This window comes from Sarcophilus harrisii, chromosome 5 (assembly GCF_902635505.1).
Source record: "Sarcophilus harrisii chromosome 5, mSarHar1.11, whole genome shotgun sequence".
NCBI classification, from domain to species: Eukaryota; Metazoa; Chordata; class Mammalia; order Dasyuromorphia; family Dasyuridae; genus Sarcophilus; species Sarcophilus harrisii.
The window spans coordinates 211,981,060-211,995,176 of record NC_045430.1 but is presented as its reverse complement, the minus strand read 5'-3'; the positions used below and the strand labels follow the sequence as shown (position 1 = coordinate 211,995,176).

Genomic DNA, 14,117 nt, shown 5'->3' with positions numbered 1-14,117 from the left:
TGAAGCAAATATACATTATATACATATACATGTCTTAATGTACATTTCTCTGGTCAATAGTAATTTGGAGCACCTTTTCATATGACTAGAAATAGTTTCAATTTCTCTGAAAATTGTCTGTTCATATCCTTTGATTTATCAATTGGAGAATGGCTTGAATTTTATAAATTTGAGTTAATCTCTCTATATTTTATAAATGAAGCCTTTATCCTTTAATCTTTAAATGTAAAAATGTTTTCCAGTTTGTTGCTTCCCTTCTAATCTTCTCTGCATTAGTTTTGGTTGTACAAAAACTTTTTAACTCAGTATAAATTTTCTATTTTTGATCAATAATGATCTCTAGTTCTTCTTTGGTCACAAATTTCTTCCTTCTCGAGAGATCTGAGAGATAAGTTATTCTGTGTTCTTCTAAATTGTTTATATTTTCATTTTTTTATGTCTAAATCATGAACCATTTTGACCTTATCTTGGTATGCGGTGTTTGTTAGGTGTGTGTGTGTCTATGCCTGCTTTCTGCTATACTAGTTTCCAGTTTTCCTGGAAATTTTTGTCAAATAGTGAAATCTTATCCCAAAAGCTGGGGTCTTTCTAGTGTTTGACAAACCCATAGTCAATGACTATTTTGTCCGGTGAACCTAACCTATTTCATTGATCAACTTCTCTATATCTTAGCTAGTACCAAATGGTTTTGATGAGTGCTGCTTTATAATTTAGTTATAGACCTGGCCACCTTCATTTGCTTTTCTCTTCATTAATTCCTTTGAAATTCTTGACCTTTTGTTCTTTGAGATGAATTTTGTTGTTGTGTTTTCTAGTTCAGTAATATAGTTTCTTGGGAGTTTGATTTAGCACTAAATCAATAGATTAGTTTAGGGAGTATTGTCATCTTTATTATATTTCTTCAAACTATCCATGAGCGGTTGATATTTTTCAAATTGCTTAGATCTGACTTTATTGTTTGGAAAGTGTTTTGTAGTTTTGCTTATATAGTTCCTGACTTTCCCTTGGCAGATAAATTCCCAAATATTTTATATTATCAACAGTTATTTTAAATGGAATTTCTCTTTGTATCGTTTGCTGTTGGATTTTGTTAGTGATGTATAAAAAATGCTGATGATTTATATGGATTTATTTTATATCCTGCAACTTTGCTAAAGTTGTGGATTATTTCTAATAATTTTTTAGTTGGTTCTCTAGGGAATAATTTTTATTACATAAAATTAATTTGATTTTTTTTTTAAAGAGAGGAGGGAATTTGTTTTCAATTGAGAAGAAAAATAATTTTAAAAAATTCTACATTCCCTAATTAAATGTCTCCCAGTTAGAAAACTAATAAAATTGATGAATATCCACAAACATTTTTAATTAACAAAATAGGGACTGGATAAAACATCTGGTCACCTATTTGGTCACGTGACTAAAACCTAAAAAATTGACAACAAAGCATCTTTTTGTCTCTGAATACTAATTAAATTCTAAGAATTTAAATCATTAAAAAAAAAAACAAACAAATCTACAAATAACTACTGTATTAATAGTGATAGGAATGGGGGCTATGATTTCACTGCAATAAGGAATTTGCAAGTGAGAAAACTCCCCCTGCCAGTGTAGCAATATATAGTATGAGCAGTTGCCTAGAGCAGAATGTTTCCAAAAATAGATGATTCTGACACATTGTATAGAGAAAGTAAAGAAAGAAAGTTTGTCAATATCACTAATGAACATTATAGTGATGTAAAATATATATTAGCACAGAAGCTACTATAATATATTCAAAAAATGTTCACTAAGATCAGATGAGATTTTTGTTAGGTAACATTTGGTTGGTTCAATATTGGAAAATAATTATATGTAACATATATATATATATATATATATATATATATAATTTATATAAAATATGACTTTAAAAACTTAAATCATGATTATATCAATATAGATATATTAAAAGTCTTCAGCAAAATACATGAAAGAACTAAAAAGCATAGGAATAAAAGGGCTTTACCTTGTGACAAAATCTGAGCTAGAATTCCAGAAACACTGGGCATTTTCTGAATGAATGAAAAAAAAAGTAGCAAGGATACTGTTGTCTATACAATTAACTTACATAATACCAGCTTTAAATAAGAAGAAGAGAAAAATTAATAAGTGAGAGGGGGTAAATTTTTTCTCTTGCTGTTTATTCATGGTTGTTATTATTAGGTTAGATTTTCAAAGCTTTTAAATACAAATGGGTTCAAAATTATATATTAATTAGATATTAAAGTACCATTAAAAAACCTGCAAATTTTTTAAGTTCAGCATTTTTTTTGGTAAATGACATATACAACATTTTTACTATAAAAGTTTTTAAATGTCTGTTTATGGTGACTTCATACTATGATTACTCATCATCCCTTATACTATAATGAAATCCATATGGTTTAAATATAGAAAAATGTTGTACCACAATAAAGTAGAGGAGAATGGAAAATTATTTCTAATACCTAGTGGATTGAGGGCAATTACATGATCAGAAAAAAGATAGAAGTCATAAGTGACAGTCTTGTTTACATAAATCTAAAACATTTATGCACAAATAAAAATAATTTACAATTAGAAATGAAAGAAAAATTTCCACCAAATTAGATGTTCAAAATCTGTAGAAAATACACATAAATATATAAAGTCAAGGTCTATTCCCCAGTAGGCAAATGTTCAAAGACCATAAGCAGTTTCCAAAAGGAAAAATTAAAACTATTTAAGATAGCTACATTAAAAAAATATTAAAAATTACCACCAGGGGAATCCAAATCATAACAATTCTAATATAATTTCATATACATTGAATAGAAAATGTGGTAAAATTTTGTTGATGTACCTCTATGTATCATTGTTCATTAATTTAATTTCATGTAATTCAGGCAATGTCCTTATGAAGGTGTTTATTAGATTTTGGGAAATTTCTATTATCAACAAAGCAAAATGCATAAATTAGATAGAGGTGACATATGTAGCTCCACTTATATTTTCTTTAGTATGCTATTTTGGGACTGGAAAAGACTTCAGAGATTATCTAGTCCAACTTGAAGCATAAATTCCCTTTTCTACAGCTCTAGGAGATGGGTTCACAAAGACTCAGAAAATATTTATTAACTTTCTGCTTCCTTCCACCTCCTTCTGTTTCTCTCTGTTTTTCTCTCTCCCTACACACACACACACACTCTCTCTCTCTCTCTCTCTCTCCCCCCTTTCTCCTCTTTCTCTGCCTCCCCCCTCCCCTCTTCTGTTCTTGAACCTTCATCCGCATGTTTGCATATTGGATGTGATATTGTTATTTTTGATCTATATCATTTTGCCATAAAGGAATAGTATTGGTTATTTTAAATTGAAAGATTAGTTCAAGCATTTTCAAAGTAGTTGTTTAATAATAATATTTGAGTACTTTTTTCTTTTCTGAGTTATTTGTTATTTTTGTACAGAAGAAAGTGAAGTCGAGGAAGACCCCCGAGAAGTACTTAAAAAAACACTGGAATTCTGTTTATCTCGGTAAGATTGTCCATTATTATTTATTTTGACACAGTATCAGTTTTTAAAAACATGATTAGGTTTGTATGGCCATATGCTATAGTTTGGTGGAATAAAGATTTATAGTGCATTTTTCAAAAATTTTAATCTAGAATCTTTAAGTACCTATTCACCTTTTATGTAACATGGAAGTATTTAAATCCAATTCTGCCTTATATCTCAAAACATAAGACCAGTACCTGCTGTCACTTGGAATAACAACTTATTTTATTTTGATAGCTGTAAATATTGTAACATTTTTTTGTTCCCTGAAAAGCAAATAGATTCTTTGAGTAACAATGAAAGAAGAAAGGACAGACAACTCTGAATTCCCTTGGTTGAATTGGATAATATGTCTTATCTACTCTCCCACTATCAAATAGATTGTGCTTTCTATTTTTCTAATGGTATATTTAGACAAAACCAGCCTTATAATTCTAACAGCCTTGTTTCCAGAAGTAGGTGTATTAGAAGTGACTGATGAAAAATGGAAGAATAATCATGTTTTACAGTATAGAGTTTATACAGAAATTAATTGGGTGTATTATTATTATTGTGTTAGTATAGTTGTTACTAATTCCCCCAGCTCTAAAATGAGGTTCAGTTAAGAAATGTCTTCCAGGTGAAAGATTCTTTTCCAGTTTTATGAGACAACAACTTGCCAAAGGGGAAAAAAACAACAACAATACTTGTATTCACAAGAAGTATTACAATTCTTTTACTTAAATAACTTAAATAACAATTTAAAAGAATTTCTGGGTCAAATTTATCCAATAAGCATTCTCACATTAAAAATTTTCATATATGAAATTCATACTTAAAATATGGTTAGAACTGCTATTGTATTTTTTATGTAAATTATTATGTGCTGTAATTTTTCACAAATTGCAATTTGTCTATACCCTAATAAATTTTGTAAATTGCTATTGCCAGAAGTTTTATCATTTGGAGATTCAAATGCTTATTGAGGGGCTCCAAGTTAGTCCTTGCATATAACCCAGTCTGGTACCCAGTGCAAATAGAATTTGGAGTCTACTTACATCATCTTTGAGCTACTTCAGTTCCAAGATGAATCATTGTATTTTAGGATTTCATTTATAGAATCTTCTCTCATATTCAAATTATAATTTAGTGTATAAAATTTGTCTTACTTTATATGACATAGTGCTTTTAGGTTTTATGTGAGAAATATGTGTAGATTTGTTCTTACCTATATTGAAAGAATAAAACAGTTTGATTTTGTTGTTTAATATTGATTCATAAAGCAACCCCCCCCCCTTTTTTTTTTTTAAACAGAGAGAATCTTGCAAGTGACATGTATCTTATATCACAGATGGATAGTGATCAGTATGTGCCAATAACAACAGTAGCTAACCTCGACCATATCAAGAAACTCAGTACTGATTTGGATTTAATTGTTGAAGTTCTTCGATGTAAGTGGATGACCTTTTGAAAGAAATAAAATATGTGATCCCTATATTTTATGCACCAGTGAACTATTTATATTTATTTATATTTTTTAAAATCTTGATTATTTCTAGATAGAACTCTGTTTTCATTGTCAATGTTTGCATGTGAATCTTTAATCTGTGATGCTATTATTTTAGAGTTTTTAAGGTTCTTAAAGGCAAATATACCTAAATCCTTTATTATTCTGTATTTTTTGTGTCATATATCTTATATGTGCTTACTTAGTTCTAATTTAATTAATAACCAGAAACTAAAAATACAGTTTAGTAAGCCAGAAGGGTAATTATTTTCTTAAATAAAATGGTAGTGTAGATTAGCCAACCTAATGCAGAAACAAGATCCCAAATAATTGGGATATTAATTAAAGGTTTTCTTAACATTGGATTTATTTCTTTCATTCCTCAGTTAATTTTTACATTGTGTTATTGAACTGTTGGGGGGTTTTGGAAGAAAGAATAATTTAGTGCCATGACTGACTAATACGTATTCAAAATAATAAAAAAACTGACTCCAAGGAACTTTAGATTGGTATAGATTCTATAATCCATACTACAGTTTCAAATTCCTCAAATTAATTCCATACAAAAAGAGGCAGAAAAACAGTTCTTATCCTCTAGGAACCAGGTGGCATAGTGGAGGGAGCTCTTTGCCTAGAGTTGGGAAGACCAGAGTTTAAATCCAGCCCCAAATGCTTATTAGTTGGGTGAATCCAGGCAAGTCCATTAACCTCTGTCTGCCTTAATTTCCACATCTATAACATGGGAGTAAGAAAAATTTCCTCCTGGAATTCTTATGAAGATAACATGAGATGATATTTGTAAAGTATTTTTAAACAAGTTAATATATAAATGATAGAGTAAAAAAATGGTAATCCTAATCCCCTTCAAATATTCAAAGTAAGCAGGGAAGGAGATAGTTGTGTTCTGCACTTGAATAATGTAACCTTGTTCTTATCTTCTAAGAATATTTTTCAGTTTCTTTGTGTCAGTGAACCAATATTTATTAAATGTTTACTGAAAGGATGTTGGTGCCCTCTAATGAAATCGCAGAGTTCAAAAGAAGAGTGTTTGAGGTGAACTGAATTCTCTTTTGGATATGTTTCATGTGCCTATAGCATGTTCATTTTGAAATGTCTAATAGGTAGTTGGTTATATGAGCCTAAAGCTGAGGAGAGTGCTATAGTGCTATACATAAAGATCAGGGAATTATCTGTAATAAGGTGAAATTTCAATCCTTGAAATCTGATGAGGGCACTGAAAGAGAATAAGGTAATAGCATGTTTTTTTTTTGGTATATCTACAGTTAAGAAGGGGAGTTTCAGAAAAGGTAGCTAAGAAGGGTAGCCAAGAGAAAAACGGTATAGTGGGAACCCACCTCCATCATTAAAACAAAACAGGCTAGGTCATTTAGTTTACTCTAGTTATTCTTCCTTTCACTCCCCCGAGACAGTTGGGATTAAGGAACTTGCTCAAGAGTTACATAACTAATAAGTGTCTGAAATTGGATTTCCACTCAAGTCCTCCTGACTCCAGGGCTTCATCCACTGTGCCATCTAGCTTCTCGTTAGATCAAATCTCCCTAATGAGTATTGACAAAAATTTTAAATAAAATATTAACAAAGAAATTAAAACAATTTATCAGCAGGACAATATACTTTGACCAAGTAGGATTTATAATAGGAAGTCAGGGCTCGTTCAATATAAGGAAACTTCTCATAACTGACCATATCAGTAACTAAACTAACAAATTACATGATAAACTTAATAGATGCAAAAAATAGTTTTTGACAAAATACAGCACCCATTTGTATTAAAAACATTAGAGTATAGGAGGAGTTTTTCTTAAAATGATAAGTAACATCTATCTCAAACACCAGAAAGCAGTATTTGTAATGGGAAAAAGCTAGAAACATTCTCAGTAAGATCAGGGGGTAAAACAAGGATGCCCATTATCTCCACTTATTCAATATTATTCTAGAAATATTGGCTTTAGAAATAAAAGAAAAGAAAGCATTAGAATAGGCAACAAGGAAATAAAACTTTCACTCTTTGCAGATGATATGATGGTATACTTAAGAGAATCAAACAAAAACTTTTTGAAACAATTAACAACTGTAGCAAAGTAGCAGGGTACAAAATAAACTCACACAAATTATCAGTATTTCTATTTGTTACTAATAAAGTCCAGCAGCAAGAGAGACAGAGAAATTCTATTTAAAATACCTTTACAAAATAAATAGTTAGATGTCTATCTGCAAAGACAAACCTAGGGGTCTATAGGAACACAGTCACTAAGCACTTTTCACATTAATAAAGTCAGTTCTAAACAATTGGGAAAAGTATTAATTGCTTATATGTAGATTGAGTTAATATAATAAAAATGGCAATTCTACCTAAATTAGTCTACTTATTCAGTACCATACCAGTTAAACTGCCAAAAGATTATTTTATAGAACTAGAAAAAATTTATTTATAACAATTCATCGGGAAAAAGAAAAGGTCAAGAATCTTAAAGGAATCAATCGGCGGGGGCTGGAGGAGAAAGGGGAAATGTTGAGAACAGTAGCCTGGCAATACCAAATCTAAAACTATTATAAAGTAGCAGTAATCAAAACTACATGCCAATGGCTAAGAGTGTTAGATCAATGGAATAGGTTACACACACATGACACAATAATCAGTGACTATGGTAATCTACTGTTTGAAAAAACCAAAAACTTAAAGTTCTGGACTATGATAAAATGAGAATTTACTATTTGACAAAAATTATTGGGAAAACTGGAAAATAATGTCAGAGATTTGGTTTATTCCTACATCTCATAGTCCATACCAAAATAATGAATAAGTGATTTAGGCATAAAGGGTGATACTATAAGCAATTTAGGAGAGTAAAGGTTAGTTTAGTGGTCAGACCTTTGGAGAAGAGAGGAATTTAAAGCCAAAGAAGAATTAGAGAACATTATGAATGCAGAATGAATAATTTCGATTACATTAAATTAAAAAGGTTTTGCACAAACCCAGTCTGGAGTCAAGATGTAGAGAACCAGAAAAGGGGGAGGGGAGAGAATTTTTTTTACAGCCATTATTTCTGATAAAGTCTTTTAGAGAGAGAGAGATACACAGAGAGAATTGACTTAAATTTATAAGAACATAAACCATTTCCCAATTTATAAATGATCAAAAGGTATGAGCAATTTTCAGATACAGAAATTGAAAAATAAAAAAAGTTGAAAAAATATAAAGTGAAAAATAAAAAATATTTTAAAATGCTCTAATTCACTATTGATTAGAGAAATGGAAATGAAAACAACTCTTGAGGTACCATTTCACACCTCTCAGATTGGCAAAGATGACTGGAAAAGGTAATAATAAATGTTGGAGGAGATGTGGGAAATACTAATGCATTGTTGGTAGATTGTGAACTGCTCCAATCATTCTAGAGAGCAATTTAGAACTATGCCCAAAGGGCTGTAAAAGTGTATACCTTCTGATTCGGTAATGACACTACAGCACCTGTATCCCAAAGGGATCATAAAAGGGAAAAGGACCCACATGTGCAAAAATGTTGGTAGTTGCTTTTTTCATGTGGCAAGAAACTGGAAACAGTGGATGCCCATCAACTGGGGAATGGCTGGATAAGTTCTGTGAATTCAGATGGTATGTGAATATTATGGAATATTGTTGTTCTGTAAGAAATGATGAACAAACTGGTTATAGAAAAGCCTGGAAAGATTTACATGAACTGTTGCTGAGTGAAATGAGTAGGACCAGGAAAACACAGCAACAGCAAGATTAAGTGATGAGCAGCTATGAAAGACTTGGTTCTTCTCAGTGGTTCAGTCATCCAAGATAATCCCAATAAACTTTGAATGAAAAAACACCATCCTCATCCTAGAAGAGAGTATTATGGAGATTGAATGTAGGCTCAACACATACTATTTTCACTTTTTTTTTATGGTTTTACCCTGATATTTCTCTTCCAACATAAGTCATATGGAAATATGTAAAAAATGAATCTACACACATAGGAAAAAAAGTTTTTTTTACATGTAAGTGGGGAAAATAAAAAGAGAAATGATAAAAAGGAAAAAATGAATAGGTCGTTAATAATGGAAGAAACAGTTTTTTGGAGTAATAGGGTTTGAAGCCATATTTCGTCAAATTGAAGAGTGAAAAGTAAGGAAATGAAAGCAGTAGTAAGGATAAATAGCTTTTTTTCTAAGAATTTGGCTGTGAAAGAGAAGGTAGACGTGATTATTTTAAAAGATTTATTTCTAAGAAATTGGGGGACCAGAGCACATTTGTAGAAAGCAAAAAGATCTTGAGAGCAGAAGTTTATAATATGAGGTAGAATGATTTCTTTGCTCAAATGAATCAGGAAAAGGATGAAAGTAAGGGATTAGTGTTTAGATGGGTTAAGACTATGTAAGATTAAACACCTGTGGTCCCTAACAGTACTTTTGAAGTATTTTAACAGATAACTTTTTAAATCTAAATTTTTTTTTTGAGCACAGCCTTTAGAATTTGAACTATAAATACTGAAATGTTTCAATGGTCTAAAATACATTTCTGATCCTTGAGGATATTTTCTGTTACCAATCTGATATGTACATGAAAAAAGTACCTATTGTGCTTACTAAAATATTGAGATAGGTAGGCAGACATTTTTATTAATAGCAAAATGCCTTTTTCAAATTTGCATCAAATTGTCTGCTTTATAAATTATTTGTATATCTTGTTTTAAACTAAAAGGATGTTTTGGTTTGTCTTTTTCTAATCCTGTTTTTAGAATATTATAATAAAATAAGAATAAAACTTTAAAAGGTCATTAATGGAGTTTAGCTAGACTAAATATCATGTAACAGAATTTGTTTCATTTAATAATTAAACATAATATATAACTTAGGAATTCATATTGATTGTATCAAGACTACAAAATGAAATTTCTATTTTTGTATTGTACTTTTGAATGACATACAAAGTTTTTATAAGAAATTTAGTATTTCATAATACTATTCATTAGAATTCTAGTCAAACTTTATTTTTCAATCTTAAGTTTTTGCTATTTAAAAAACTAAATTCAGTGTCATACTAGGGCGATTTTTATCAATTACCAAAATCAATCGATTTTAATCTGACTAGTGTATTTTTTTTTAAACTATGACAAAGACATTAGCACTTTGTAAGTAGTTTATTATCATCTTAGGCCTTGGAGAATGAAATAATGTACTATCTGATAACCCAAATTCCATGGAAGGATTGTCATTCTTTATTTTAGGAAGTTTTTTTTTTTTTTTTTTTAAATAATAACTTTTTATTGACAGAACCCATGCCAGGGTAGGTTTTTATAACATTATCCTTTGCACTCACTTCTGTTCCAGTTTTTCTCCTCTCTCCCTCCACCCCCTACCCTAGATGGCAAGCAGTCCTATATATGTATATGTCCAGTATATTTTAGGAAGATTTTAACCAATAAGTTAAAGTTTTTTAGTAGTCTGTTTCTTGTTAATTTTGAAAATTGCTTCACTGCATATTTTTCTTCTCTGTAGCATTGCCTTTAGTCCAAGTGGATGAGAATGGAGAAAAAGTCAGGCCAAATCAGAATCGATGCATTGTTATATTGCGTGAAATACCTGAATCTACTCCTATAGAAGTAAGGAATTTATATTCTAGATTGGACTGTCAAGTATATATTTTGACATTATGGAATGTTTTTGTTTGATGAATTATTGGAGGTGTCACAGAATTTAATTCCAAGCCTCACTATTTCCCTTAATTATCACCATAAGTTATTAGTCAAATTCCTATCTTCTCTGTAAGGCTGCTTCCTAGAAAGATTTGACAAAAAATATAATCTTACCATGAACTCAAGAATTACAAGGCATTATTTAGGCTTATAAAAAAAAAGTAGTGTTTAAAGGGGAAACATGTTTAGATCTGTAGTCCCTTCTTTTTGCATTGGTACAGTGTTTTTCTAATTGACTAAGCACACAATTTATATATATTTTTTAGCATTATAGAAATAGAATTGATAGACACTTAAGTGCTCTTGGGTACTTATAAGTGTTTGTGAGTTTTTGTTAAATGAGTTAATGAAACAAGAACTTGTCACTGAACAAGAACAACAAGAAGTGAATAAGAGGTGGTGTTTTTTTTTTTTTATTTTTTTTATTTGTGTTACACATCTTTTAGAGTTACCTCTTGTGTAAAAATATCTACATTCCTGGCTATGCTTCCAAGGTTTCTTTCTTCAAGGGACTTAGAAACTACATATTTTCTACAGGCCTCCTTTTAGAATTTGCTGTCCAAACTAGTCCCTTTCTATTGCTTCAGGCTATATAGCTAAATTTATCTTCTTATTAGTTGCACATAGATATATTAAATGAGATGTTATTTTAAAATGTTTTTATTCTGTTCTTTCAGCATTATAAAATCCTTGTAAATATAGGGTAGACAAAATAGCTTGGAATTGGGGGGTGAAGATCTGGTATCTTTTTTAAAAGATTAAATTCTTACCTTAAGCTAGCAAAAATTAATGCTTTTAATAATAACAGCTCTTGTGATAATTTCTAAACATAATTAAAATACTGAAATTATTATCTCAGTGGAGTGAGCAGGAATTTCAGTTCAGTCAGGAACTTGTGGATAGAAATTTCTACATGTAGTGTGATTATTTGTGTCCTTCATGTGGTATGCCTAATGGGCAAAAAGTGCTTTATAATCAGGTCTTAGTCATATACATGTATGTTCCCCCTCAGATGATATCCAAACAAAAATCTTTTTGTTCCAAACTATGTTTTGTAAAAATCTTAAAACTTTAATTGCTTTAAATTACACTAAAACTGGAATACAGCTGGCTATAGAAATTTAAAATGATTCAGGAATAATGTGTATTACACAGTATCAGAGAGGATCCCCCAATAGAAAAGAATAGCTTAAGTAGCATTTAAATAATAAAAATTTCAGGATAAAACATTTGCAGTGCATTGTAAAAGAAGAGGATTAGATTGCCATAAATTATATGCTTAATATATATAATATTGATGGTTAATTGTCATTAGAATATAGTATGACTTCATTGTATAGGTATTTAAACTAAGTTTTTTGAAGATTAGCCCCCAAGGGGAGGGGGGAGAAGAAGGAGGGGAGGCGAGTTTTGGAATTGGTTTTTTTGGTCCTAATTGATTATTTTTGTTCTTGACTCTCCTTTTAATTCTAAATTTGGATAAATTACATTATAGCTTCTTTTGTTTACAACATTGTATAGGAAGTAGAAGCACTCTTCACAGGAGATAATTTGCCTAAGTTTGTCAATTGTGAGTTTGCCTATAATGACAATTGGTTTATAACATTTGAGTCAGAAGCTGATGCGCAACAGGTAAGCACTTTTTTTTTCTTACAAGTAAAATATAATGTAAATACATTTACTAATATTCTGTAGATCAATAGCAGAGCTGATGTTAAAGTGATGTTACACTATGCTGTAGCTTGAATCTAGAAGAAAGTACATACATAAAGAGGAAAAAGGAAATTGGGCAGGTTTTCATTTTTGAAGATAAAAATTTTACAAAACTTGATATTTATAATAGCAATATGAAAAGTAATGATTTCAAAGAAATTTGACATCACTATTTAAATTGTATGAAAACTATACTTAAGATTATACTACATATACATCTTCTTTGTGGCTGGTAATCTCATTATTTGAACTTTTGTAATACACAGGAAATTCTTTATGTTCATCTATGAATTGATCAACATGTCATAATTCCTTATTCTGTTATTTGCAATTTGATATTTGCTGTGTACAAAAGATCTTGATAGAGAAACAAGACAAACATAATAAATCATAGCAAGTAATATACAAGGTATTATAATCACATGCTAAGTTATTGTGGAGCTAATAAATGTAGTAAGACAAATTTGCAAATAGGCAAGGAAGATTAAAGAATTAAAATTGAGGATTTTAAAAGAAAGATTGTAGTTAGATAGTTAGAGGGCAGAGCAGGTCAAAAATATAAATGGATACACAGTCAGGAATGATTATGGTCTGTGGGATAATGGATACACCAAAGAGATTATGCTTAGTGTTGCAATAGAACAATGAAAAAATAAGTCTGGTTAGTTGTGGGATCTGATCAGATTAGGGCTGGACTATGGAGGAGGAATGTACTTTAAAATTTCTGAGAGGACTTTTCTTAAGTTTAATATTTACTTGAAGGCCCTACATAGATGAATAATATGAGTTATACTAGTTTCTCCTTTTGTTTCCTTTTCTAAATTATATGACCTCAGTTCCAGATTAGCTAATCTAATCATTAATGGTTTTTGTCATTTATCTTTTCAGGTGTATCACATTTAAACTAATGAGCATCTTATTTTTGTTAATAAATTGCATTAAATTAGTTTATAAAAATGAAGAAATTCAATTTTTAATGTTCTTGCCTTAGGCTTACAGATACCTGAGAGAAGAAGTAAAAATTTTTCAAGGAAAACCAATAAAGGTAATCAAGAACATTGGCCTCATATTGTTTAAATAAAGTTATTATTATTAAGTATCCTAATAGGAATTTAATGTTTTTGCAAAGGCACGGATAAAAGCAAAGGCTATTGCTATAAATACATTTTTGCCAAAGAACGGATATAGACCTCTGGACATGAATCTCTACACACAACAGCGTTACACAACATCGTTTTATTTACCTCCAGTATACAGTCCCCAGCAGCAGTTTCCATTGTACAGCTTAATTACCCCACAAACTTGGTCAGCTACACATAGTTATCTTGATCCATCTTTGGTAAGTTCCTTTATTTTTTATCTTCTGTTAAGATTAACAAATGTTTTTATAGTTGTTTTGATTTGATTTGGTTTGTTTGTTGTTGTTGTTTTTAAAGAATTCTTGGGGTTGACACAGCAGTTTTAAAATTATCTTTCTAGTGATTGTAATGTGCATTGTGAAAGCAGTTGTTGACTTTCCATTTATTGATATTTAGCTATAGGCATTGCAGAAACAGGTAAGCTAGAACCTTAATTTTTTCCACAAAAATAAAATCACTTGTCAATAGTAATTATAGTGAGTAAGTGATAAAGAAAAATATAAA

The 14,117-nt window shown here is 30.2% G+C and overlaps 1 protein-coding gene across 5 annotated transcripts in view; it reads left to right on the top strand.

Annotated features, from left to right (window-relative positions):
- The window catches only part of LARP4B (La ribonucleoprotein 4B), a 73,563-nt gene that overhangs the window by 25,171 nt on the left and 34,275 nt on the right, over window positions 1-14,117 (top strand). For all 5 annotated transcript variants that reach the window (XR_004229744.1, XM_031939606.1, XM_023505020.2 and 2 more), the window contains 6 exons: window positions 3,462-3,528; window positions 4,843-4,979; window positions 10,565-10,668; window positions 12,283-12,393; window positions 13,466-13,519; window positions 13,604-13,813. Coding sequence is in view for 4 of the 5 variants with exons in the window: in XM_031939606.1 (XP_031795466.1) it covers window positions 3,462-3,528; window positions 4,843-4,979; window positions 10,565-10,668; window positions 12,283-12,393; window positions 13,466-13,519; window positions 13,604-13,813 (683 nt within the window). In the remaining variant the exon portion in view is untranslated. The remainder of the gene's footprint in view (window positions 1-3,461; window positions 3,529-4,842; window positions 4,980-10,564; window positions 10,669-12,282; window positions 12,394-13,465; window positions 13,520-13,603; window positions 13,814-14,117) is intronic.